The sequence below is a fragment of the Betta splendens genome, chromosome 2 (genome assembly GCF_900634795.4).
Source record: "Betta splendens chromosome 2, fBetSpl5.4, whole genome shotgun sequence".
NCBI lineage: Eukaryota > Metazoa > Chordata > Actinopteri > Anabantiformes > Osphronemidae > Betta > Betta splendens.
Window position 1 is genome coordinate 21168326 of NC_040882.2, and position 26407 is coordinate 21194732.

Genomic DNA, 26407 nt, shown 5'->3' on the forward strand with positions numbered 1-26407 from the left:
TAAAAATAAGTTCATTTATTTACATAAAACATTTACAAAATACATGTTCTCAATGAGATGCATTAATGACATGTTGTAAAACGGTAAACAGGTTTTGAGTTGAAAAATGTATTGGGAAGCGGGATGGAGGTTCGCCTAGCTACAGAGTGGAGTCACGCTCAGCAGTAAACTAATGTAACAGTCAAGGTCGTGGGCCGTGGTGCCTTTTAAGTGCATCGTGTTTTTGCATATCATTCCTTTGCAGAGTCCACGCACGGCCACATCACATGGCCTCCTCCCACTGAGAACAGCTCCAGCGTGTTCTCTACCACAGACGGGTCAAGTGTCTTTAAGATGCGTCAGAGCCTCGTGGCGGACGCCGCCGTCAGTCCGTGGGCAGACTCCATCGTCTCAGGACTCGAACTCGCTGTCGCTGCTCACTGAGATCTCCGGGGTGGAGGCCCCCGTGCCTCTGTGCTCGGTCTCTGTGCTGGAGTCGCTGGCCCCGGGGCTGGCCAGGCGAGGGGAGGCAGGCAGCAGGTGTGGGTGATGGCGGCGCTCCTGAAGGGAGCCGTTAGGGGAGCTTTCAGAGGGCAGGAGGGAAGGATCCTGCTGCAGTCTGCATGAGGAAAGAGGGATTGCAGACCGAAAGAGCTGTCACTGACCAAGCTTCATTATACTCGTTCATTATATTATGTCATTATTGACAGCTTTCTGTGTTTTTAGTCTGTGTAAACCGAAAGTTCATATTCATACGAACATTCATATTTAACTTCATATTTAATGACTGATAAAAATATCAACAGACTCTATTTTAATCATAAAGTCACTGTCATATGTTATTCATAGTCATAAACATAGTTAATGTGTTAATACCTGTTCTTTGCAGACGCAGCACGGTCTCGTTGCCGCCGGTTCTTGAACCAGTTGCCGACCTGTGTAGGTGTGAGCCCTGTGGCCTGGGCTAAATGCCGTTTCCTGGATGGGTTGGGGTAGGGGTCTTGAAGGTACCACTCTCGCAGCAAACTGCGCGTTCTTTCCTGAAAAACACATAGACAAGTTTTGCATATTTAGACTTGTGGATTTTGTTTCTTAAAGAGCTTTGACTCATATTTAAAATGATATGTGCGACTTTGATATCATCCTATTAAACTGTAATCTTCTAAATGTAATCTGATGCTTAGTGTTATCATATTACATATGATTTATAAAGAGATGATCACAACCAATGTTACAGTATTAAATAACAGTGTATATCTTATAAAGTAGGTCATGTTAAGGAGCTTAAGGATATTATTCCTGAGGAGTTGGAAACTAAACCAACAAAAAATCAACTGTGGCCACAAGAGGGAGATCACAGGCCCCACAGAGGCAAAGTGCATGGTGTCCTGATCCTCCTCATCAGTTTAATATAAAACAACTGTAACAATGTAGGGACGTAAACGCAGAAGAAATGAAGTTGCTGTATTTTTTTGTAGCCTACAGTGATGGTCATGTTGCTCTGTGCACCACATCATTACACTCTGTTAGTTTGTGACAGGTTTTTTATTCTGGCAAAAAAGTTTGTAGTAACGGCTGGTTGGATTTGACCATGAGTGCACTGTAGGCAACTTCTCATTAAAAATACAGTAACATACTGCTGTCAGAAATTAGTGACTTACAGTAGAAAAAGGCTTTGCTAATGTATGCATTAAATGTTATAGTGAATACAAATGAAATATTCAAATCATACTTCATAAGGTCTAATTATTCAATAAAAATAAACGATTGAACAATTATAAGAAACACGCCATGAACCTGACAGTTTCAGGAGAATGACTAAATCAGAACTAAAAGCATCTTGTCCAGCAGCTTATCTACAGATAGTAATGATAAACAGTGAAGAGCAGATCCATGAAATCTGAGCTTTTGCCGTCAGGAAACCAATAAAGGGGTTCCGCTGGACCTCAGCGCAGAAAGGGATAACCACGACTAATCATTATCGCATTAAAGGTTCAACGAGCAGGCTGATCGACAGAGCGTGATGTTAAAGTCACATCAGATAATAAATGTGCTGTTATGGCGTTGGTCATCTCTCCGTGCAGCACTTCAACGTTGTTTACCTTGAAGCAGTGCGTCTTCTGCTCGCCGTCCCAGATGGTGCGGGGCAGAGGGAACTTCTTGCGGATCCGGTACTTCTCCACGGGGCCGAGCGGCCTCCCCCGCAGCCTCTCCGCCTCCCGGTAGTGCGCGTCCAGCCACAGGTCTTGGAGCTTGGCGTGCGACTCGCGCGTGAACCGGTGGCTCTGCAGGATCTGGTACAGCGCCTCGAAGTTCCCCCCGTGGAACGCGACCAGCGCTCGAGCGCGCATCACCGACTCGTGCCGGTTCAGGGCTTCCCCGGCGGAGCCCGGTACGGCGGCGGGCAGGGACCAGAGGAACCGGCCGAGGCGCTCGATGTCCCCGGTCTCCTCCAGGTTCTCGCACACGCGAGCCACCTGGTCCGGCGTGAACATCGGCAACGGGAACATGTCGCCTCGCGCAGTCGCTCACTGGAGAAGTTACAGGACCTTCAGGGAGCGCATGAAACGAGTGGCGTGTCCAAGCGGGCGCAGAGCTCCGAGTTTATAGACACTCGCAGCATCTATCTGCTGCTTCTCTTAAGTAACCCTTTCTCCGGATTTGGGCAAATTCAGAGAAGCCGGCGCGCAACGGCGAAGGCGGCTCCAGATTTCCAGCGTGTGGACAAATAAAGAAAGAGGACAAGTAGTCAACCTGTATTTATAGCGAGATACAATTAGCATCTCTGTAGTTGTTTTGAGAAGGATTATACGCCCGGGCCATTAGCCTCTTAGTGGGGGGTAGTGTGTACAGAGGTGACTGGCTGATCAGCTTGTTTGGCTTAGCCCGGGGATACATTGACTGTCAGGATGAGTGCAGTGAGCAAACAAGCCAAGATATGTTAGTTAATTGGTCGGACCTGGAGGAGCGACGTGCACGGCTGCTTGGTGCAAAGGTAGTCAGTGAAACGCGTGTGTAAGGCGCACATTTCACCTTTATGGCTGACAGTGTATGAGCGGCTGTCCGCTTGGATGGCGTTAATCACGGGGCGCGACCGGTGCCTCGACATTTGGCCCAGAGGACACGGTGGGACGCGGGGCCGCCGCTAATGCCCATGTAATTAAAGCAGACACGGTCGCACCTATAGGTTATCCTCCGCGACCAGACCGTAATGAAAACGCCCCCAGACGTCGGTGTGCAGCGGAGCAACTCCAGGACACGGAATTAATGATCTGCTGGCTGCTCCAATCCTTCTGATCTCAGTAGCTCATTAATCAGACTTAGACAATTTTCCTATTAATCAGACTAAGGATCCTATAAGCATCTGTCAGCTACAACGCAAACACGTTACACTTCATTTGCGCACGATAACCTGGAAGTGCAACTTTTGCGGAGAACCGATGGCCCGATCCTGAGCAAAGGATGTGGAGGTACCTTCGTTACAGTCACCGCTTCGATTAGATCGTCTAACAGGCGCCCGTGAAGACGGACACGGATTAGTGTTGGAGTGAATATGAGGCTTTGCATAAAGGTTGCAGTCAGGTGAAGGATCATCTGGTCTAAGTTTGAGGTGAACCAGCTTAAAATCTACAAATCTGTCTAGAGTGGACATATGAGCAGACAATAGGAGATGATCTGGAAACATCTGCAACGGTGATAGATTGGATTAACTCATAAATAATAATAAACGTAATGAAGTTACAAACAGCACACACAGTTGTGCTTTTCTTGAATTTTCTCCTCATTGCATTTATTTACATTGAGCTTAATCTCAAAAGTTATTTTCAGAATTAAAAAAAATGTTTACTCCAATTAGGTTTTATATATTTAACAATTAAACAATTACAATGACTTTTATTCAATTAAAATAAAAGCAAATAATGTTCTTTGTTAATCAATAAACTCAGATGGTTTGTTGTTAAAGTGATAATACAAGTGATTTTTATGTGTTATGTGTGACCCAGTTTGAAAAACACCTTGGGCTGACTAGGTTTACAGTAAAGATCAGGATGAGCTCATGTTTACTAGATAAATTAGTTTTCAGTTAATCGAGTATCAAACCTGACACCTGCACCATGTGGTGCAGGATGTTTCCTCAGATCTGGTCAGATGACGTTAAGGTACAGAAAGCGTAGAGACTGACTTTACAAACAGCTGATGATCAGCTGATACAGGTACACAAGGCCTAAAGCTAAATAAACTCTGAGGTGGGATAGTCTGGCTGAAGGGGAGAGGGGATGTATGACCGTGTGTCTGCCGTTAGCACAGAAGGGGAGAAATGAGCTCAGTGAAGTCACAGTTAATCTAACCCTCCAAAGTTTCAGACACTTTGTCCCACTAAACACCAGCCGCACACACACACACACACACACACACACACACACACACACACACACACACACACACACACACTCACCTTCATTACAATAAATCTCCCAACCCAATCTGTTTAACACTTCGAGAGCAGATTGAACCAAAATCTGCTTAAGTGCTCCCAAGCCGTTAGAATGGGATGAATGATAAGATGGTGATGGGATGAGCAGATGATAAATGTGTTTGTAGAATGATCGAGGGTCCAGGAGTTGATCATACGTCTGTGTGACATAGATCATTTGGATCGGTGCTGATGTTGTAACTGACTAACTGGTTAAATGTTTCTTATAGGCCCACTTAAATCATGCCTTTTGTCATATCGCATACCTACATCTCATCATAATCTTTTATGCCCCAGTGTCCCATCGCTTTCGTTTAGCATTGCTCGTTCGTGGCGGCCTTGCACGTCTGTCCTCACATACTCAGTGGAAAGAGAGGGGGGCAAATGCAGTAGATGTTGTATTAAATGGTTGCATCACATGGCCAAGAATGTGCTTCATGAATGCCGTGCAGAGCTGGTCCACAGCTACAGGATGATTCAAAGGTTGTTTATCCACTGTCTCACTCACTGTTTCCACCATCATGCTGTATGTTTAATGGCTGTGTTTCATAAAAAAATGAATTATCATCACTGCACTATTAGCTTACAATTAATGTTTTCATTGATATTTGAAACTATAAAGAGGATGAGATCAAGTTTCATCAGCAGTTTATGCAGAACAAACAGTCTATTGACCTTGTCTTCTGAGTGTCAGTGACTGTGTCTTTTGCTTTCATCTCATGTAGACTGTGGGATCGGCACCGGACCTGATGACCACACTGAGCTAATGCCTTTTGGATATTACGTGCAGGACACCAAAGGCACCTTCCCAATACACAAGGTAGAAACTCTTGACACAGTCGGTGGTTGTATAAGCCCCCCTGGAAAACCAGGGCACACGCCACATAAAAATGTTAATAGTACACATTTGAGTGGACGACTGACAAGAAATACTGTATAATCATAAAACTTCTATTTATACATGACATCAGTAATAATGTTTGAAATCCAGTATTTAACATTAATTAAAAAGTTTCAAAGGTCTTTAGAAACACAATATGCATTCCATGTATAAACATGTAGTCCAGTTGGTTGTACTTGTTCAGTCACCATAATTAATTTAGGAATAGACTAGAGCATATGTTAAACTACAAATGAATGCGTATACACACACACTGATTGGCTGGAGCCATACATGGTGGAACCCCACTTGGCATAATTAATTAGTGGATTAAACAAAAGGCTTCTGCTTAAAAATGACCTGTTGATTTTGCCAACAAGGCAAAGTGGGGGGCATGTGTGTCTGTGCATGAGTGTGTGTGTGGAATGGGGGTATTACCATGCTGTATAAATCCACACCAACACAATTAACAAGCAGTTGGGAGGAGAAGTATTTAGTATTATCTGATTATCACAGCCAACCCCTATTCTGAGGAAAATGGGTTAAAAAACACACAATGACACACACACACACACACACACACACACACACACACACACACACACACACACACACACACACACACACACACACACACACACACACACATGCATAGACACCAATTCCCTCCAGGCAAATGTGTAAGGGCTAATTACAAGCTCATTTGCAACTCAATGTCAGTATCCTCTCAGACAGGTCTATCCCCCTGCATCCTCCCCTCCCTCAGCCCCAGCACACTGTGTATATTAGCTGTACCTCTCACCCCACGCCAGAGTCACACTAACCACAAACATGACCTCCCCCGGTCATCGTGGTGTTGGAGGTGCAGGAAAAAAGAAAATATATATGTAAAGAAATATAACACACATATATATCAGTGTGAGTGTATGTAACACATGTCGTCATAAGCTGTTGACGGTCAAATCAGTCCTTAACAAATGTTGCACTGTGTCACACACTTAAAATAGATATGTTCATCTAACCAATACATTAGTTAAAGATGTGAATCTTTTATTCCAAATGACTTAATAAAGTGCAACCTTTTGCATTCCTGCATTTGAAGCTTCTGCACAAGAACATAACTATTTCAATGTGATGATTATTTCCATTAACTGCATTTTACTCTATGTTATAGTTTTTAATTATTTTTTGGTTTTCCCCAATCACACAACACTTACTAAATATAATCAACAAATGTACAAAGAATAAAAAAACGGTTTACTTCAGAGTTATGGACAAAACAGATGTGTAAAATTAAATGCTTAGCTTGATTCAAACCAGCTTCCCATCAAAGCTTTCCTTTATTCTTTAAAAGTAAGAAAGGGAAATCTGATTTCTACTTTAAATATAAGAAATCCAGAAGGAGCTTTTTAAATGTCAGCACTTTTTAACTTGTGGCTAAACACACAAAAATGTTTAGAGGAAATCTCCTCTGCATGAATTATTAAGTGAGTCAGAGCAATATGCTTCTTTACACTCCAAGGTGTGAAGAGGAAAGCTGTCTGAAGATTATTTGTGTAATGACATGTTCTCTTCAGGTATTGTTCAGCGTGAATTGGGGATAACCCCCAGACAGAGTATCATGTTCTCTGTTTGAGGGGTCAGCTTAGCACAAGCTTGCGGTTTGCAGGCAAACTCCAGTTTAAGGCTTTAAAAAATAGCTCCAGCAAATCACTGCTGGTTCCCGAGTTCTTGTTTCCCTGTTTGCAGAACGTGGTCAAAGAAAAGAACTGAGTGGCTATGTAACAGCAGGTGAGTTACCGGGTAAACATCACTGTTTACACTCGAAAACATGTGGAGTGTTCCCTGATTTGAGTTCTTTGAACGCTATAAAGATTTTAAAACGTAAAAACCTAATTATTCTATTATAAACATGACACTTCGTAATGAGTTCCAAGCTGCTTGTCCACGGAGACAAATGTTCAAATGTAGTTTAATTTTTTTATTCAAACCTGTTTTGTCACAAAAACCCTCCTCGTTCCTCCATGATCACATGTCACAGGTGTTACTGGAGTTGTTTAGGAATCCTGAGGGATTTAAGGTGGGACTTACTCTTACCTAATACTATAATGCTCATTAATTCCTGCTTTGGTGACTTACCTCGTCCTGATCCTCTCTGATCGACCCGGCCCAGCCCGGCCCATCCTCGCTCTCTGTGCTGCTGATGCTGGGAGGGATTTGACAGAAAGGCCGCTCAGCTGACAGACAGGAAGAGGCACTGGCACCATAACTTGTCTTCATTGTAACAGGGTTAAATGTCTGAGCACACATATCCTTAATTTCATTGCCTGAGAAACACATACTGGGATGATTATTTATGAGTATCTTAAAGGATTTGCATAATCATTGGAGCATACTGCATCTAAAGAAGTTCCTACGTAGACTTACTGTCACTGGCCACTTTATCAGGCATAGCTACAGTATGGTCTCTAGTCTTCTATCAGGCCATAATCTCTACTCGTGTACCTAATAATGTGGCAAATGGGTGTATATTTTATTTAGTACTTGCATTAAGTGCCTCACACACCGTGTTTTCTCTGTTGAAACATGACATTGTTTTTTTGTGATTAATTTATATAACATGTATGACCAGACAGATCCACTCAGATACTGTGTTGCAACATGACTTGATCTAATGTGACCTAGTTAGAACATTATACCTTATTACTGTGCTCCTCGAGAACAGTGAAAAGCCATGCAGTCACCCTCACTGCTTCTATTGATTTAGTTTCATGTCCTGACACAGGGACTGGCTGCTCAACTTAAATCTGTCATACAAATCCCACCTAATCTGCACCATTATACCTGCTCTACTAAGTTTATTATTCAGTCAGGTTTGTTGATAGTAGCTCAATCCAGTCACTTGATTCCTCGTGAAAAATCGTTAGAGGGAGAATTTAGCCACCATAATATCACTGGCAGCCTTCAAGTAATCTTCCCCCTTCGGTTTGTTGTGCAAACATTGGGCCAATTGTATCATAGCTGCCATCATCTGTTGCTGAATGGCTGTAAGAAATGAGCCATGCATTAGTGCATCGATCGATGCAGAATTATTTCAGTGTGTGTACATCTAGTGCGTCTGTCCCCGCTGGGTTCGTGTGACAGCAGGGGTGGGAGGCTAAGAGGCGTTATCTTGGTGAGAAGGATTACCTATATCTGTTAGGCCTCCTTTTCTTTTCCCCTGGTGGTGTCACGTCTCATTACTTCTGTCCTGCAGTCTGGCTTTAGCAGGATACATTTAAAACGTGGGCAGCCTGGGCGTCCAAGAACACCGGCGTTAGAGGCGCAGCGATATGCGCGCCCTCTGCTTGAGAGGCTTTTTCTCCCGTAAGCAGACAGGTACATTTCATTGGTGACTGCTAAGCCTTCACCTGTTTAAGTGAAACAGGAACAGTCTTCGGGAGAGTCTGAGTCTAGGACGGGAAACAACCAAAGCTGGCTCTGGGAGAGAAACAAAGCATCTGGAAAGATGTATTCATTTCTGTCAGTACCTGTCTAATAACTGTTGAACCTGAATTGGTGTCAACTCTTCTGCAGATTGATTTAACTGAGTCCAGCTTTAGTTTTTTTGCTGTAGCCCTAAATGTCCAGATAATACACCAAATAAAAACGAGACGTGTTTTGAAACATCTGACCGCCATCAGCCCAGATGCATCTTCCAGTTTTTCCAAAACCAAGATGCTTGATGTTGTCAGATGTAAACACAGACATAGAGAACTGAAAATGGCTCCTGTGGCCTCTTCGGTCACTTCTCCAAAGCATCCGCGTTAATCACTCGTAAATCCTTCCAGTCAAGTGGCTCATTAGTAGAAGTTGCCAATGTTAAGCTGAGCGGTATAAACGCGCTCTATGGTCCTTTTCTCCCCAGACTGCTGTTAAACATGCTACAGTGAACCAGTTCATTTGAACCCACTTTTCATTTTGTGAATGGCTTTATCAGTCTGGATCACTGAGTGCTTCATGCGTCACCTTTTCATTGACCCATACGGAAGGGCCTGTATTTCTTCGAGGCCTTTGTTGACCCTTGCTTTCGGCGCCCTCACCCGCCCCCCCACTGAGGCCATGCAGCTCTCCTGGCCATAGCGGGGCGGCTAATCTACATGGCAGGAGGCCTCCCTCCCGCTAGCACACACAAGAACGGGGCAGCCCTAATTGCTCATGTCGTAAAGCTCCCTGACCCAGATAAGCCTTCACTCCCCAAAGCTGTGGAGATAAACCCCACTTTACCTCACCAAACCTGCCTCCTGATCCACACAACGCACCCCCTCTCAATATTGCTGCATCTTATTGTTACGTTATTATACAAATCTGCTCAAGAGAGGGAAGATGAAGCTTGAATATGAAACAAGAGAAGGCGACGTTTATGAAAATCACAGTCTTCCTCTGATTTATAAACTTTTGTTAGAGTTCCTTGTAAGTTGGTGAAATATTAGGAGGTGATGCCGAACATAAACCAGAAAGCAAAAGTGACAGATATTTACTTCCAACAAACAACCTGTCCACTGACACTGATCTGAGGCCAGAGCACACAGTTGCGTGCTACTCGCTCTCGTGTTGCCTGGCTCATTGAGCCTGGTAATGCAGGCTTAGCCACGAAATGCCAAAGCGCCTTGGACAGTTGTCAAGTGCCGAATGTCACACGTGCTCTACTTTCCTAACAGATGGTCAGCTCGCAGAGCAGCACTTGGACAATACTAAGGCGTCACGCAGACGACACATATTGAATTGATGGTTTTAATGTTCAACGTCATCCCTCTACAATGGAGACGACGACCAGCGTGGCTCTTTGTCAGAGTTGGCTGTTTGTGGTGGTATAATCGTAAAGGCATAACTCAGTCCACATTAAAATGGAGTCAAACTGAAACTTCCTCAAAGTCCACTTTAATTACTAAATAGGAGGCTTTAATTGGACGCTGGCCCGAGTCCCCTTCTAATCACCCATCGCATGCTGTTGGTGCAGAAATGCCAGTAAACCTGCAGCTTAAGCCATGTTACACCACAGGTTAATGTAAACTGTGTCAAACGCCCAGTGAATGATACTCCTACGTTGTTTTTGTTCTCACTGTGAATGATCCAAAACCTTAAACATTGAATAGCCACCTGATGTCACACACAGACTCAGCTTAATAAGACATTTGTGTTGTTATCGAGGAACAGTGATACTTGTAGAAACCCTGTTGACAGTACTTGTCATTAAAAATCCCTCTGGTGAAGTTAATTAATTGGATTTGTGCGCAAAGATCTTTCTGATGACTGAGGTTGTAATGACAGATTTGCCTCTTGTATGAGGATTAAATGTACAGACAGACAATTATAGGTCAACAAAGGTAGAAGAGTTGTAATAGAAATCCAACATTGCAAATTAAATTCATATTTTGTTAACACAAAACAGAAAAAAATAAATACAAAAGATGCATTTTCAAGTGAGGAACAGACGTTGGACGTAAAGCACCACATCAGATCATTACACAGGGTGGCTCTGTTGAAACAGACTTTGCTCATAAGGTACCAAAGAAAAAGATTTTACAGTGGTTCTAAATAAACTCTCCATAAAAATCTGAACATTTCAAACATTTTGTGCTACAGTGTTTCTGCTCGAGGTCAATAACGTGGTTTTCACAATACATATCATCAATACTACAAATGAAATTGTTAAATTCTCCAGTAATAAGGAAAAAAACAAATAACAATTTTACAATTAAAACGTAGCCAAACAACATGCTTGTGTATGTTGTTATAATGCATTCCCACTACATGGGAGCAGAGAGGAGTGGTAGTAGAGGTTCAACGCCGCTTGTCCCAGCAGGTGACAGACTGAAGACTATTATCCGTTTGCTGGTGGTGTCGAGAATTTCCACAGAAAACACCTGCTGTCGCTTTTGGTTGGCTTTTTGCCGACACAGTATTTGTATCTCCACCAACCAAACGTGCTACTGTACACGTCCACCTCTGGTTCGTTGGAACCATTTACTACACTTTAACTCTGTGTTTCTGATGTAGTCGTTTTCCACAGTAGTGGCAAAAAGCTAGTGTTCTACAGTGTCTAAATACAAAGCTTCTCAGTGGATTCTGAAAACTTCTGAAATGTGTTGAGAGCGGTGGTGCTGAGCACTGAGCACCAGACAACGTTGTAGTGTGACGTTATTGACTAACCCAGAAATAAGGATCCACATCACAAGACATCATGGCATGTAGAATCATTATAAATAATATTCTTAACTAATCACAGGTGTCAGAGTCTTGGTAAAGTAAATGAAGTTGTAGCTTTGTAGTTGAACTGATCCAGTTTCATGTACTGACCCCAAGAGTTACCGCAGAGAAATCTCTGATCATTTTGTTTAACACTGGTTCTCAATAAACAATGATCTGTGGAGAACCTGAAGAACAGTGAGGGGACTTTAGAACAATGGCTGCCACTGCATTTACCTTAACAACCCTCTAAAATGTGAACTTCAATAAATAAATCATGTGTCACCGACTGTGACTACAATGCCACAGTTATTCAGTACAGTAAACAATTTTTCTTGTTTTTCCTGAATATTTCCAGGCAGATGTCAAAACAAAGTGTAGTCTCAGGTGTTTGGCTCCCACATCCAACAATTGAGCATAGAACTCTTCAGGGCCGTGTGCCATCTGGTGGCCAGAGCACAGCACGGACGGGCAGAGGATGGACTGAATATGTTAGGACACAAAGTTAAATACAAGAAAACAGTCTGAACGTGGCAAAGGTTTGTGAAGTTGCGTCCTCCTTCTCTTAATATGAACCACATGTAATATTAAACAGATGTGACGACAGTTCAGCTACCATGAAATGCTCCGTGATAATTTATGTATTACACAGTCCCAGGTTTGATGTCACATACAGTTTAGAGTTTCCAGTTTATTCTTGGTTTCTTTGCATGTGTTGCGAGTTTTTGTCCTGTCGCATTTTGCATTTATTTTTGTATCTGGATGAGCATAAAACCTATTATTATAGAACACGTGAGTCCACTCGTCATCTAGATTTAAATTAGCGTTTGATTAAAAAGATCACAAGAGTTGCAGTCGCTCTCCACTGAATGATGGTTTCTTGTTTTCGGTGCCCACATGCAGGAGGCTGAAATCCTCCTGAGACCTTTGTTTCCCTGCTTCTCACCTTTAGAGAGAGATCTGAAAGAGTTGGGTTCTCTAAAACTCCTACGGTGTCACCGTCACAAGAAATCAAAAGGACGTTTTGGACCGGGAGAGGCTGACTGTAGGCTAAAGCGCAACCTCGTTAAAACAAGCAAAACAAGTCATTTCCAGAGCACACTGACTTCATGTACTGTAGGAGTGATACAGGCAGGATGCCGACTCCTGCTGCTCATTCAGCATCGGCGCGTGGAGGACGGGTATTTGGTTTTCAGCCCCTCTTTGAAGTTGCGAAACAGAACCCGGTTGCGTTTGTTCTCCTCGTCCTTCCGGGCGTGGAACTCCCCCTGGATTTTGAAGCCACGGTGCACCACAAAGGCTGAGCTCAGCACAGAGAACTTGTATCCGGCCACATGGAGCTCGCAGGCCTGGAGAGAGGACACAAAGGCAGGATGACAGGGAGGAGTGGGATGAGAGGAGACGGAGAATGGAAACGGTGGCAGGCAGAGAAGAGTGACAGACGTGACAGATTGTGTACAGAGGAAAAGGTGACTGAAGCTGCAAAGGATAAAAACTGCACCAGCAGTGGATCCTACATTTCCCATGGGCCCCTTCTTTGTATCTGTACAGGTATGTATCTCTGTATGTAAGTATGTATGTAAGTTATCTTTGTCAGCATCGGCAGCTAGTAAGTGTGACCTGGGTTCAAGATTCGGAAGATATTTAGAGTGTACAGACCTGGCTGATGCGATTGAAGCCGTACTGCTTGAAGTTCTCGTCATACAGGGGCACTGTGCGGGGCCCGATGTAAAAAGGCTCCCAGGGGTCCACCCAGGTGAGCGTGTAGGTGACCTCCAGGGTCCCCGTCTCCCTGACGTGGCTGTTGACCCACTGCGAGTAGTTTGTGGGGGCCTGGCAGCGGGGACACAGCTCTTCGTAAAATGGCCGGACCTCCCCCACCTGGTAGAGCTGAACCAGCTCGGCCTTGGTGGCAGGCGTCTTCCTGGCGTGGCGGATCTCAAAGGCGGGCAACACAAACACCTCGTCGCTGGCCTGCTGGCGCTTCCCGATCATGGCCCAGAACTGCTGGTGCAGCTCGGCACTCGGCATCATGTCGATGTCGATGACCAGGATGTAGGCGGACTCGGTGCCGCCTCGGGCCACGTTACGAAGCAGGTTGTTGGGGTAGGAGATGTTGCCGCTGATGTCATAGTTCTTGTACTTATCCCTGTGGGTTTCCAGCCTGGTGAACACAGAGGCACAGTCTTCAAGCCCCAAGAAGTGCTCACGGTCCTGCTCAGGGAAACTGGCCATCTCTCCCGAGAGGCAGACCAGGTGGAAGTCCACCAGGGCTTGGACCTGAGGGCAGAAGAAGCTGAGTGCATAGACCAGAGCGGTGGCAAATTTGACGTCCTGCCCGTGTGCGAATATGGCCACAGAGAGCGGGTTCTGCCATCTCTCCAGGAGAGACTCCAGGTGATGCAGGTTGTTGATCGTCGTGTGTGTGGCTAAAGCCACCACGTTGGAGCTGGGGTCGGATCCAGGTCTCTGGTTTGTAGTGAAGTCGCTTTTGATCAGATTCTTGTAGATCCGGTACTGACCACTGTTATCGAAGATCCCGCCCGTGGACAGAGAGTATCTCAGGCGCTCCTTCCGGGAGTTTTTCTCGGGAGGCGCATTCTTCTTGGACGCAGACCCTCCGAAGAGCTCCGAGTAGCGGTACCGCTGCTGCTTACCGTGGAACTTGGACAGGAAGGACAGGTATATGAGCTGCAGCAGCGCCACTATCAGCAGAGCACTCAGCACCACTTTGAAGACGGAACATTTCTTGGAGAGATGCATTCCAGATGAGCTGCGCACTGGCCGACTGCTGCACACAAAGCAGGTCCAAACACCGGCGGAGCAGACCGCTGCCTCTGTCACGACTGGCTGTTTCTGTCCAAGCGTCCAGCTAACGCTTCTTACATCACTAGCACAATGCTACCGCTACCGAGTGCTAGGCTGTCCGCTGACGCGACTGCATAACTGTATGTAACAACGCTGGCCCCGATGTTCAGACGTCTGTCCACAGCTCGAGTGAAACGATCCACTCTGTTCTCCATCAAAACACAGCACGGTTCTTACCATGTTCTTTTGCGACCGCGGCGCACGTCGATGTGTTGTAACCGTAATACCGGGAGTAAAGGCGCCGCTAAATTCAGCATTGGGTTTTAACTAGCGTTAGCGGTTAGCCGAAGCAGTCAGTAGCGTCACGGTGGATAAAAGACAATTTACTAGTTATGTTGTCGTGTATGTTGGAAACTTTGGTTCATCACAAATAATAACGTGTTTAATTGAAATCTCTGCCTCTGACTCATGTTTGATCTATAAATAAATCTACACCTGCTGTGGGGACACCGTGAGACGAGGTGGCCGAGTGGTTAAGGCGATGGACTGCTAATCCATTGTGCTCTGCACGCGTGGGTTCGAATCCCATCCTCGTCGAAACTTTCTTTTTTCTCAAATTGGGTGGTACACATGTACTGTCCGTAACTTATCTCGATATCTACGTTGTGCTAATTTTACATGTACAGCAGCCGACGGTTGTTAAAACACTTAGACCGACGGACTAAATGAACATTATCCAGGTGTGATTTATTGCCTCCAGATGATTCCTTGATCCAGATTAGGAGGTTCTATTTCCCTAATTCTGCAGGTCCCACTTGATACCAGAATGCATCAGTCAGAAGAGCCTAGCAATTAATGCTATGCATGCTGTGGGCATGCACACCTAAAGTTCCCACGTGCCACAAAGACTATTTTAACTGAAGTCTGTTACCAGACACTAGGTAACATGTCAGTAATATTTTTTTTAATCATTCCCACTGCCTATCTAGTAATTCAGCAGAATTGTGCCTAAAATACAGTCAATAATGTTTTTTAAATAATTTAATTGAACTTTATTGATCCTACATTGAGGAAATTAACCTCTGCATTTTAATCCATCCGCTGGGGGATTAGTGGGCAGCCACGGTGTGGCAACAGTTTAAAAAACTACACTAGCCACCACTCATAGAACATCCAGAGCATGTTGCTGTAGATGTTAAAAGACCTGAGCCTCCAGTTTAGTGTCCAAGTACACTCCTAGGTATACTCCTTTTTAATAGTGGGGGTGGGGGGTACTCTGTGACGTCACCACCCTGGATACATCCTACAGCTGCAGTCATCGGGCAGCTTCTCGAGATGACAGGACTACAATAGACCTCACCAGGTTACATCTTTACTATCTGTTCTCTGATGACTGCGATTGTTGGACTGATCACCAATGACGACGATGCAGAGTAAAGAGGACTTACTCAGAAATTTGTGGACTGGTGACAGCAGAACCACCTCCTGATCAATGCAGGGGAAACCAGGGGAAACCAAGGTGGTGGATTTTCACTGACGGCAGCCTGCTGTCATCTCACCGATGCACTGTACAGGAAGGGTCAGCGCAGACTCTACCTGCTGAGGAGACTGAGTCTTTTAGAGTGGGGGGGCCACTCCTGAAGACCTTCTATGACTCTGTGGTGGCATCCGCCATCCTGTACGGTGTGGTGAGGAGCATCACAGTGAGGGACAGGAAGAGACTGGACAGGGTCATCAACAAGTCCAGCTGTGTCCTGGGCTGCACTCTGGACACGGTGCAGGAGGTGGGTGAGAGAAGGGTCCTGGCTAAACTCATCCATCTGGAGAGCAGCTTCAGTAGCAGACTGATCTACTCTTGCTGTGTGGAGGAGAGATTTCGCAGATCTTTCCTATATGCTGCTAAAATCAGAACTGTCAACTACATTTGGTTAGTTTATGGATGTATGTTTGTATGGTTTCTGTTTTCTTCTGTTTTTCTGTCCTGTTCCTGTGGGACTAATAAAGGCATTCTTATTCCTAAAATGCACGTGTGTAACATTTTAACAATATTCCTGTAAAAAGCTTTAGATGTGATGTTTGGTTGGAGATATATTAAAGACGTCACACAACAAAGCACAACTGTCACAATCTTTAATTCTTAACTATTGACAAAAACATTCTCGTCCCTGTGGACAGTATAGATCAGCTCCTAAGAGGCCTTCCTTTAGTTTTGGCTATTTGCCACTTCAACCTTAGACGGAAGCTACAAATCAAAATGACGAGTTTTAATTGACAGGGTTTTATTGACCGTGCGGTGGAGTCACCTTCAATCTTGGGTAAACACTCAACAAAAGGCTCACTCACTTCAGCAGCCTTACTGTGGCTTCTATGTGAAAAAAAGTTTTGGAGTTGTGGAAAAAAGGATTCTGTAGGAGAGTGAATGAAGAAAACAAATTCAAACAGTACCACATTTACAGTATAATTGCGTCATCAAGCTAATACCATGTTTTCCAAATGTAATCCACCTATACTCCTGTATTAGCAACAGATACTCCAGGGCCTCAGGATACCCGCTCTTACTTTTCAACATTTTTCAGTTGTTACGATGATTTATTATTCATATGTTGACTGTGTGAATGCATTGGTTGTGCCTGGTCGTGAAATTAGTTTGACATCATTCCCCTGAAAACTACATCATACATGACGAAAAATATATCCTGTAGTCTGAAACAATTTATATTTAATTATATATAAATGAGTCTAAATAAAAAAAAATAAATGGTTGAATTGAATTTACAACACTTTTATCAAAGGAAAGAAAGTCATTTTGAGTTAAAGGCAAATGTAAAACATTTTTTTAAACAAGCATTCAGATGTAAGTAGAGCAATGTTTGAATGCATGACAGCAATGATTTCAATAACAAATGTAGAGAATTCAGTTGTTGAACCTAGATTTAGTGACTCCAACTATGTTCTGCAGAAATTGTAAGACCCTACCATCGGCATATGTTATTAGAAACTATGAAACTAAAACACCAGCAGCGCTTTTAGATCCACCACCTTCACTGTCCCTGGAGGATGCTGCCTGCTGGCCTTGTGTCTCTTTTTCACCCTCTCCCACCAGCCGGATGTTGTAACGTTCTCTGTACTCCGTGAGTTCCCGTCCCTTTGCCTGCATCTGTGTGTTGAGGGACTCCACTATTTTGGAGATCTGTGGATACAAAAAAAAAATCAAAACCGAGACATAGCACTAAAATGATAGGGGCAGAAGATTTATTTTTCCCCAACTAAAGCCTTCACTGTTGTTTTACATTGTGTTCTTACTCGTGACTGGTTATTGCATTTTCACTAAAGAAACTAAACACTTAAACACCTGTTCTTTGTTGTTTTCCAAGGCTGGGAGAACTTCTTTTACAGTCCTCTCCACCAGAACTCCTCCGACAAGACGAAAACATTTCCTTGAAGCATCCACATCTTTTAGGGTGTCAATTACTAAGCTGAAAGAAAGAGTTTAAATTTTAAAAAAGTGGAATCAACACATTAAAAAAACCACAAACCTGGTCATCATCTGAAACTCACTTTTGCATTTTATATTATTCACTGAATCAGATCAGCATATTAATCAATGTCATCTGCCTACCTGTGCTCATTAATGTCCATCTCCAACTCTGCAGCTTTAGAGGCCATACTGCGCTGTTCCTGACGCATCCTCTGAAACGTTGCTACAACCTGTCACAAAAGACCACAGACCCCAGCAATGAGATTTATGCTGCACAGCACCATAATATTTTAAATGAGTGCTCCTGTACAAGAACCCAGCTGTGAGAGACAGTTAGACAAGTAAACTACTTGATTATCGTTGTTTAGGTATATCTTTCTAATGAGGTTATGTTGAAAAATATATTTTCCACTGATCCTTTAAATACTTTTGCCTATAGGAAATTAATAGTCCAATCAATTTTATGACACCTTTTTGCATAAGCCACTATTACCTGCTGGCCCTTTACTTTAAAGATCGTTTTAAAAAGCCAAACGTTTGTTGCCTGTTGTACATGTATACTTCCAAATGGTTAATAGATGATTTATTAGTGATAATTTGTGTAATTATTTGAAGTTTGGTACAAGTAAAAAAAAAACTTTTTTATTGCTCTATTCGGACATTGTGTCAAATATGATGTCGGAATATTTCAGTCTGTGCTGGCAATTCAATATTTTAATTAGTGGTTAAATGCAGAGGGCAGACATGAGTTTTAGAGTTATAAATAGCCTTAGCCACTACTGCTGGCTAAGACCCACACCATTCCATTAGAATTGTGTGTTTTTATGCAACTGAAATCTACCAAACTCTCGGTCAGACGTATGAAGCAGTGACAAAAAGCTCATGACTGCACACAACACTGACGCCCGTCCTCCTGTTAACTGTGCTATGTGGGTTTGTGGACGAAGCGGTGACGAAGCTAACGTTAGCTCTGGTTAGCTGAGAGTCCGATAAGCAGGGCTAGCTTCACTTGGTACAACTAGACAACAGCAGAATCAACTGCGCAGACTGGATTGGGTCGCGGTAGAGGTGATGGTACCTGTTCGGCTGTAGGGCCGGACTGTTTTCCTCCAGCGCTGTTGCTAGACTTGCCACCCGTGCTGCTACTGTTGGCTGCCATCTTGGAAGGGTGTTGCTGAGAAGGACCCCGGGATGGATGTGCAGAGCTGCCTGCGGCGATCGCCTGTGAAGAAATGCAAAGGGATCCTGGACAGGTGTTACAGTTACTATGTGTGGATCAGCAGACAGGCGTCGTGCCTAACAACGTTACTCTCTGCCAAAAATTGGACGCAGGAGCGTGCACCACCGCTTAAAGACGTTTAGCACCAAGTCGTTTCATCACTTTTAATGTGTGCATTAGACCAATAGAACCTCTAAAAGGTTTTGAATTTGCCAAAACGTGATTGGGCCCAATATCTTTTGATAAGAAGCTTATTTCTGCCTCAGTTTAACTAAAATTAATAAACATCCAGTTTATTGAACTGCATGTACTCTACCTTTCTGAGGCCAGTTTAACCAGTAAGATGATGTTTTCATGTTGCCTAAAAGTGATTACAACCAAGATGTTTTTTTAAGAAGCTTATTTCTGCCTCATCTTAACTTCTCTTTGATTATATTAATAAATGTCATAAACATTCATTCTAACCACTTGTCTGAGGCCAGTAGAACCAATAAGATGCTGTTTTTACGTCGACAACAGTCACTTTCTGGCACGACACCGGCATCGCTGTGATCCACACTTGAGATCCAGTTTGTCCACGTTTTAATTTCATAAGTAGAACTACTGTAGTACTAGCAGTAGTGGTACTAGTCTCATGCTCGTGTTAGTGTTGTTAGTGCTTGTTAGTTAGTAATTTGCAGGAATAGTTTAACAATAGTGTGTTATGTGTATAATTTTTAGAACAAAAATGCTATCATGTAGTTTTCTGTGATAGTTCACAATCCAAGGCAATTTTATTCTGACATGATTTAAAAGAAACACAATTTAACAGGATGAAATTAATTTAAAATATAATCTAAGGTTTCTGACATGACAAATATTAAACAAGATTAAAAACCTAAAAAACAAGCTAAACAAAGACTGGAAAGTCTAAAACTGAGGAAAGACTACTTTTATTTTGAAAAATAGGTTTGTTTCATTTTTAACTCATGAAACCCCACATAGATGTAAAGTGAGGCATGTGAGCTCTAACACGAGACAAGCTCCACATTCAGAGCCACATTCATGGTGTTTTTTTTTTTTTACTGAGCAGGGACAGAGACTCTGACTCTGTCACTGTGTGGGTGGCATTTCCATAAAAACACCATGAATTTGCATCTAAGAGCTATCAGACCAGTTGCTGTGTAGAAACAAAGTCATGTCCAGGTTTTCTGGCTCGAGGGAGCTCCTGAGGGTTGAGAAACGATCCGGTGCACGGCAGAAAGCCCTCTCCAAGGGCACAGCAGTGGAGACAATGCTGAGTTTCTGCAGAGCGAGGTTGCTTAACTCACCAAATTTATCCCTCCCTGTGTGGATCCACCAGGACAATGGGTTTGAGTCCTTTGCAGTGGGCTTGTAGGCCATGTATCTGTCCAGGACTTTTGTCATCTTGGCCGGAGGCACGTCCTGCTTAGCTTTCATTATTTCTTTCCTTGCCAGCTTTTTGTTTTCCTCTCCTAGTTGGTTTTTATATCTGGGGTCAAGGAATGTGCTAGTTGCCAGTTTAGATTCGTTGATGTCACCAAACTCTTTTTTGCAATGGGACAGTAAAATCTCAGCAACATTGTTGTTACTTTGCTCTTTTTCAAGTGATTTTATGAGCATCTCCTGAATAGGCACAATGAGTGCAATGGTGTCAAACCCTTCTGTTTTCATCTTTGACGTGGCTTTACTGAGATGAAGCAGAGCTGAAACAATGTTGTTTATGAGCTTAATTTCATTTTCACTCAAATTTAGGTCAGACCTATCTGACTCTGCAAACACCATCAACATGGCTGGGTACTGTTGCTGCAGTTGCTGCAGCATGTTCAACCAGACGAGCCACTGGTCCCCTGAGTACAGGATCAGTTTACCGTGCCTCATATCCGGACATTTTTTAATCTCTTGGAGCCTTTGCTCTTTGTCAGAGTTGTTCTTGAAGAACCTGATGATGGTCTGGCACTTCTTGAGAATGTTTGAGAGCTTATCATTCTTCCTCATGTCTCTAAATATTACATTCAGAGTATCAGCAAAACATGGCATGTGCAGCCAACTGGTTTTAATGCCCTTCAGTTGGGGTAAGCCAGCTCGGACCACCCCGTGGACCTTTTCCTCTATCTTCCAAGCCTCCATGACAGCTGAGAGGTGGTTCTTAATGCTGGCAGCAGAGTCATCTCCCAGCATGCTTGTCGTCTTAAGCATGAAGGACTTGAGTTTCCCACGGTCATCCACAAAGTGGCAGCTCACTGTTAGGTAGGAGTCTTCAGGGCTTGAAGACCACAACTCGCATGAGAGCACGATGTGCTCAGGTGAGCCCAAGGCCTGCTGCAGCTTTTTCACCTGTTCCTTGTAAACACTGTGGAGCAGTGAATTCATCTGAGGCTCTGTAGGAATCTGAAAAGTGGGCTTAAGTGCACGGACAAAAGCCATAAAGTTTGTGTTCTGTGCTGTATCCAAGGACAGCAGATTTGATATCATCATCTTTAACAAGTGTTGGTCTTTGGTCAGAACGTCTTGGCTTCCAACTGTGGAATCAAAGAGATCACAGGGTACAAGCGTTATTGTCAGCGATCATTTCGATCCAGGTCGTACATTACTTGGTTCCGGTCATCTTCTCTGTTGTTGCACAGAACATTATCTCCTCTGCATTTTTAACTGTCACAGTAACATTAACATTTATGATGACATGATTTAGCCTTAATAAGCAAACAAAGGAGCAGCCTCATCTAACTAGTTCGGTCTGATGATATCTCATATGAGGAAAACCACCTGTAAATGATTATTACCCATTCTTCCAGTCTGTCCAGCTACAGGACGTCCACACATCAAACCTATGAATAAAACAAAACCACGTAAAATAACACCAAAACTCTTCTGCCCCTCACTGACCCGAGTCAATGACATGATGTGATGAAGTCGCTTTGTACTGAGTTTTTACCTGATCTCTGTCTGATTTGTTCCCGTCTTGTTGCTGAATGTGGGTTATTGACTCGCCCTTCTCTCGGTGAGCTGGCCCTTTGTCTGGCTGTTCAGTACAAACATAAGGCAGTTCGTCAGCTATAACACTCAGTAACTGAAGGAACTGCTCGTCATGAGCTACTCACATGGACGGCTTGTCGTTGGAGCCATTTCAGAGTTGGTTCAGCTTCTTCTCAGCGTATCGTCTGTGGATGGATCTGGTACCGCGGCGACCTGGACCTTCCTCCCAGCTGTTGTTCCACCCACTACTCTGCTCTCACTGCTAAGCCTGGTTTTATACCAGGGTGGGGTCTGTGTAAATATGTAAATATTCCCAGGCTCTGGTAAAATAAAACTTCTAGAGTTTATTATATTACGTTTAGGTCTATGTCCATCAAGTCAAACTATCCAACTCCTCCTGCCACTCCTTATAATAACAATATTCCCCTAAATTATGCTTTCCTCTTCACCTCTTGGCAGTCCAACATTTTCTCTAACCGCCTCCTGCTCCGTTGCTTATTTCACCACTCTATCCACTCACTCCCTTTAATACACCCTTTAATACCCACATGTCCCAGAACCCACATCAACACAATCTCACTATTTCCAGTTTCACTATTTCTAGTAAATAAATCCAAGACGTCAATAAAACGTCCTGGTGATACTTTGGTTGATTCTGACAGAGGATCAATGCAGAATAAAACCCTCCTCCACCTGCTACGCTCCACTCGCCTCAGTGCCACCCTGATCGCTACCAACTCCACTACAAACACACTCCACTACAAAAACACAGTTCTGACTCTGACTTCTGCTGCTGTTTTCCAACACCACTCCTGCACCTGTTTTCCCCGATTTTTGATCTTTTGACCCATCGCTGAATATCTAAAGATATCCCCTGTATTTCATCTCTACTATATTATGAAACTCATGAACTTCATTAATATTCTCCACCCTTTTCCTCTCCTCCAGACACCCTCCACCCTCACATCTTTCAGCCTCCAAAGAGAACTTTGGGGGATATAATTACCCACTTCTACCTCTTTCTCACCTACCTACCTCTTGCCTGCACAACGTCCGGAACCTGTAACACTGACTTTGCTGCTGAGCCATACACTATGATCCCATAATCGAACCTGGTTCTTTTTAGTGCATTATTAACATATTTCAGTGCATCCACACTTCCCCCGCAAAACAATCAAACCTTTGACAGACGGATCAGTGCAGCGACTGAAAAAATGTACCGGTCCGTCGTGGTGAAGAGGGAGCTGAGCCGAAAGGCATCTGTATTGGATGCCTCCTGGACACCTCCCTGGGGAGGTTTTCCAGTAGGAGAACCCAGGAAGACCCACAACATGCTCTCCCTGCTGGATAGGGAACGCCTTGGGGTCCCACCGGAAAAGCTGGAGGAAGTGTCTGGGGAAAAAAAAACTAAAACGTGTCATTTTCATTGGAAATGGGAAACAGATTAGTTTTTTGTTTATTCAAATTCTTTCTTATTTGCAATGCAAGCATGGCCTTACCAAAGAAGGGCAATTTAGAGCGGCATTTCCAGACTCTGCACCAAAGCTATGATTCAGAAAACTCAGGCTGATGGCCACAGGTTAACGGACACAAGGTGCAACAATTTGTCTGTGCAACATTTGTGCAAAGCGGTACAAGAGTTATATTTATTACTGTGCAATCACCCTTCTAATAACCCCATACTCGGTCTGTACTGTATTGCATTGTACTGTGTTAACACAAACTGTCTTTAACTTTTTTTGATTCTGTCGCTGTATTCTCTGCTCTGTACTTTGCTGTTGTGTGAAGTCATTTCCCCGCTGTGTGAATATAAGGTTTTCTTATCTTATCCTACAACTAATGTCCAGCGGGTGGCGCTGATGTGCCTCCACAGACACTGACACTCGGCAGAGAAGAAGAGTGAAGGCTGTCGCCTTCTTGTTGTGGAGGGCTGAGCTCGACACTGGAACAAACACCACCAACAAGAAATAAACCGGGACTTTGACAGCTGGACAGGTCCATCTTAAACCGATGTTCAGGATCAGGGGCATTGTCGCATCTGGTGGAAAGTGTTCAGCTTTTCTCCCTGTTTGGAAACAACTGACCAGGCTACAAAGCAGGTATGTTATTATTCTAATGAGGGGGAATATTTTAACCGACCTGTAGGCGAACACATGGCTTTGTGTTCTTTTCAACTTACGATAGTACATAAACTACATGAATGCAGGCCTTCTTTAGTAGGTCACACATGTGAAAATATCTACAAATCCCCGTAATATTGCATGATTACCATGTTTGTTGTTCTGTTGTTATAATAACTGAATTATGTGTGTTTCCTTAGAAGCCACACTGTAAATACTCTGCAAACAGAAACACCAGGGCAGTTAATAACCAGCTGTGGTTAACCCAACGCCTTCTGTGCAGGATGTCCACTGTGTCCCACCCAGTGGCTGCAGTGTGTCAGGTGACGGCCACCCCTGACAAGCAGGCCAACTTCTCCACCTGTAAGCGGCTGGTGGAGGACGCCAGGGAGCGAGGGGCCTGCATGGTCTTTCTGCCAGAGGGGTTTGACTACATTGGATCGAGCCGAGAGGAGACGTTGACACTGGCTGAGAGTCTAGAAGGAGACACAGTGTCACAATACACTCGGCTAGCCAGGTAGACACAAGGTTCATACAGCAAAATTAAAAGGCAAAGGAATGTTCATTTTATCATTGTTTTCTAGGAAGCTAAAGGTGTGGCTGTCACTTGGAGGCTTTCATGAACAAGGACACAACTGGGAGACAGACAGGAGAATATACAACAGTCACATCATTATTAATGATAAAGGTTCTGAATGTCTAACAGCCCCTGTCTGGTAGTTTGCTAACAAAATGCTCCACAGGTCATGATTTTAGCTTGATGTTTCCTTTATTCCCACAGGTGAGGTTGTTTCAGTCTACAGGAAGTCCCATTTGTTTGATGTGGAAATTCCAGAAAGAGGTGTATTCCTTAAAGAAAGTGCCTTTACCATTCCTGGACCATCTCTTGTGTCCCCAGTCCAAACTCCCATTGGCAAGGTGTCATTTTATGTTATATTTTGATAAACACCTCATTAGCACTACAACCTCACAGTAAACTCTATTAGTACATGTATTAACAAACCCTTCCTCATGGTTAACACAGGTGGGTTTGGGCATCTGCTATGATCTCAGATTCCCTGAGTTGTCACTGGCTCTTCAGACGCATGGGGCTGAGATCCTCACATACCCCTCAGCCTTCACTGTACCTACAGGAGCTGCTCACTGGGAGGTGGGATATGTTCATTTTATTTTTCAGGCTTTTTGTGTCTTAATCTGTAATAGATGACAAGAATGCGCTTTACACATTCATTTGCAGGTGCTGCTTCGTGCACGGGCAGTGGAGACTCAGTGCTTCGTCCTGGCGGCAGCACAGGTCGGCCGGCACCACGAGAAGCGCTCGTCGTACGGCCACGCGTTGGCCGTGGACCCCTGGGGTGTTGTGCTGGGGGACTGTGGGGGGGAGGAGCCAGGCATAGTGCTGGTGGAGATCGACCAGGAGAAAGTCAGCAGCACCAGGAAAAACATGCCAGTCCAACAGCACCGCAGAGACACTGGCTTCTACCACACTCTGGGAAAAACATGATTCAGTCAAATTGAGTCACGGAGAGACAGGATGGTAGGACTAAAATCTGAACACAGGCAACAAACTGAACCTGATGCTTTGTGTGAGAGACAAGTCAATGATGTACTGAGTTTGTGAAATGTAATACTGTTTTTCTCAGGTTTCCATCATTAAGCATTGACAGCATGAACATGATTTGAATAAGGGTGGAAGGAGTAAATTAATGAAGCTTGAAATTAATAAAAATGAGAGATGTATTTTTTTATAATCTGAAACACTGGATAGTTTTACTATCTATTAGTTTGGAAAGTTAATTCATCTGGTAATTGAATTCAGGCAAGTTGGACCAGTTGACCAGCATTTGAGTTTAAATGAGTTTATAAATGACAGTACTTATACTGATCAATAGATGGCACTGTTGGGTGGTGGGAAATGGATTAATGCAAAATGCAGTTCTGGGAAACATTCCTGTCCTGATATCTGATATTACTGTGTAATTTCATATTTGCAATATAAAATAAAAAATTTAAAATGTTATAATGTGTAATACTGAATTTGAAAAGCATCACTGTGCCGTTTTGCTGAGAAAATACACAATAACAAAAAACATGGCAGACAATCATTAACCTGGTTCCTTCAGAGCACCGTTCATTCTACACTTCAGGCTTTTAGGTTAATGAGTGTTTTATTTGACAATAATTGACAACTTCAGCGATTTAAAGCTTCAATCTTCAAACCTCCAGACCTGAAAAATGTATTCCC

The 26407-nt window shown here is 43.7% G+C and overlaps 5 protein-coding genes and 1 non-coding gene across 10 annotated transcripts; 2 read left to right on the top strand and 4 right to left on the bottom strand.

Annotated features, from left to right (window-relative positions):
• Positions 1 to 3021, bottom strand: six7 (SIX homeobox 7). The gene is made up of 3 exons (XM_029133237.3): positions 2082 to 3021; positions 856 to 1019; positions 1 to 598 (listed from the first exon to the last, which is right to left on the bottom strand). The coding sequence occupies exons 1-3, from the start codon at positions 2487 to 2489 to the stop codon at positions 391 to 393; spliced, it is 780 nt and encodes a 259-aa protein (XP_028989070.1). The 5' UTR covers positions 2490 to 3021; the 3' UTR covers positions 1 to 390.
• On the top strand, positions 869 to 26185 carry nit1 (nitrilase 1). 4 transcript variants are annotated; one of them, XM_055506052.1, is made up of 10 exons: positions 869 to 986; positions 5179 to 5273; positions 7083 to 7124; positions 11920 to 12100; positions 23916 to 24141; positions 24446 to 24679; positions 24747 to 24850; positions 24944 to 25080; positions 25187 to 25312; positions 25400 to 26185. In XM_055506052.1, exons 5-10 carry the CDS (start codon positions 24053 to 24055, stop codon positions 25664 to 25666), a joined length of 957 nt encoding a protein of 318 aa, XP_055362027.1. In that variant the 5' UTR covers positions 869 to 986; positions 5179 to 5273; positions 7083 to 7124; positions 11920 to 12100; positions 23916 to 24052; the 3' UTR covers positions 25667 to 26185. The 4 variants fall into 4 exon arrangements, with proteins under 4 accessions (XP_055362027.1, XP_028989048.1, XP_040924306.1 ...); XM_029133215.3 differs by lacking the exon at positions 7083 to 7124; XM_041068372.2 differs by lacking the exons at positions 7083 to 7124; positions 11920 to 12100.
• On the bottom strand, positions 12094 to 14711 carry b4gat1 (beta-1,4-glucuronyltransferase 1). The gene is made up of 2 exons (XM_029133200.3): positions 13221 to 14711; positions 12094 to 12910 (listed from the first exon to the last, which is right to left on the bottom strand). Exons 1-2 carry the CDS (start codon positions 14322 to 14324, stop codon positions 12719 to 12721), a joined length of 1296 nt encoding a protein of 431 aa, XP_028989033.1. The 5' UTR covers positions 14325 to 14711; the 3' UTR covers positions 12094 to 12718.
• trnas-gcu (transfer RNA serine (anticodon GCU)) lies at positions 14885 to 14966 on the top strand. Its single transcript has one exon. It is a non-coding gene; the product is annotated as a tRNA-Ser (tRNA).
• On the bottom strand, positions 16486 to 19085 carry pfdn2 (prefoldin subunit 2). The gene is made up of 4 exons (XM_029133250.3): positions 18926 to 19085; positions 17989 to 18077; positions 17722 to 17845; positions 16486 to 17559 (listed from the first exon to the last, which is right to left on the bottom strand). Exons 1-4 carry the CDS (start codon positions 19004 to 19006, stop codon positions 17368 to 17370), a joined length of 486 nt encoding a protein of 161 aa, XP_028989083.1. The 5' UTR covers positions 19007 to 19085; the 3' UTR covers positions 16486 to 17367.
• On the bottom strand, positions 19240 to 22925 carry LOC114845314 (E3 SUMO-protein ligase ZBED1-like). Of its 2 annotated transcripts, none has more exons than XM_029133196.3 (4): positions 22168 to 22925; positions 22002 to 22088; positions 21850 to 21894; positions 19240 to 21588 (listed from the first exon to the last, which is right to left on the bottom strand). In XM_029133196.3, the coding sequence occupies exons 1-4, from the start codon at positions 22190 to 22192 to the stop codon at positions 20204 to 20206; spliced, it is 1542 nt and encodes a 513-aa protein (XP_028989029.1). In that variant the 5' UTR covers positions 22193 to 22925; the 3' UTR covers positions 19240 to 20203. The 2 variants fall into 2 exon arrangements, with proteins under 2 accessions (XP_028989029.1, XP_028989032.1); XM_029133199.3 differs by having other exon boundaries at positions 21833 to 21894; positions 22168 to 22182.
• Positions 26186 to 26407: the final 222 nt, after the last annotated feature.

Bases quoted from the DNA above. Each gene is read 5' to 3' on its own strand.
- LOC114845314 (XM_029133196.3), bottom strand. From the start codon at position 22,192: ATGGCTCCAACGACAAGCCGTCCAT. The intron at 21,895-22,001 runs GTAAAAACTCAG...TTTTATTCATAG, and splicing joins ACAAATCAGACAGAGATCAG to GTTTGATGTGTGGACGTCCT. The intron at 21,589-21,849 runs GTAATAATCATT...TTGATTCCACAG, and splicing joins TGGACAGACTGGAAGAATGG to TTGGAAGCCAAGACGTTCTG.
- nit1 (XM_055506052.1), top strand. From the start codon at position 24,053: ATGTTCAGGATCAGGGGCATTGTCGCATCTGGTGGAAAGTGTTCAGCT. The intron at 24,680-24,746 runs GTAGACACAAGG...ATTGTTTTCTAG, and splicing joins CAATACACTCGGCTAGCCAG to GAAGCTAAAGGTGTGGCTGT. The intron at 25,313-25,399 runs GTGGGATATGTT...ATTCATTTGCAG, and splicing joins CAGGAGCTGCTCACTGGGAG to GTGCTGCTTCGTGCACGGGC.
- b4gat1 (XM_029133200.3), bottom strand. From the start codon at position 14,324: ATGCATCTCTCCAAGAAATGTTCCGTCTTCAAAGTGGTGCTGAGTGCT. The intron at 12,911-13,220 runs GTCTGTACACTC...TCCTCTCTCCAG, and splicing joins GCTTCAATCGCATCAGCCAG to GCCTGCGAGCTCCATGTGGC.
- six7 (XM_029133237.3), bottom strand. From the start codon at position 2,489: ATGTTCCCGTTGCCGATGTTCACGCCGGACCAGGTGGCTCGCGTGTGC. The intron at 1,020-2,081 runs GTAAACAACGTT...TGTGTTTTTCAG, and splicing joins AGAAGACGCACTGCTTCAAG to GAAAGAACGCGCAGTTTGCT. The intron at 599-855 runs GTATTAACACAT...TTCCTCATGCAG, and splicing joins GCTGCGTCTGCAAAGAACAG to ACTGCAGCAGGATCCTTCCC.
- pfdn2 (XM_029133250.3), bottom strand. From the start codon at position 19,006: ATGGCAGCCAACAGTAGCAGCACGGGTGGCAAGTCTAGCAACAGCGCT. The intron at 17,846-17,988 runs GTAGGCAGATGA...TCTTTCTTTCAG, and splicing joins ATGGACATTAATGAGCACAG to CTTAGTAATTGACACCCTAA. The intron at 17,560-17,721 runs GTGTTTAAGTGT...TTGTATCCACAG, and splicing joins TGGAAAACAACAAAGAACAG to ATCTCCAAAATAGTGGAGTC.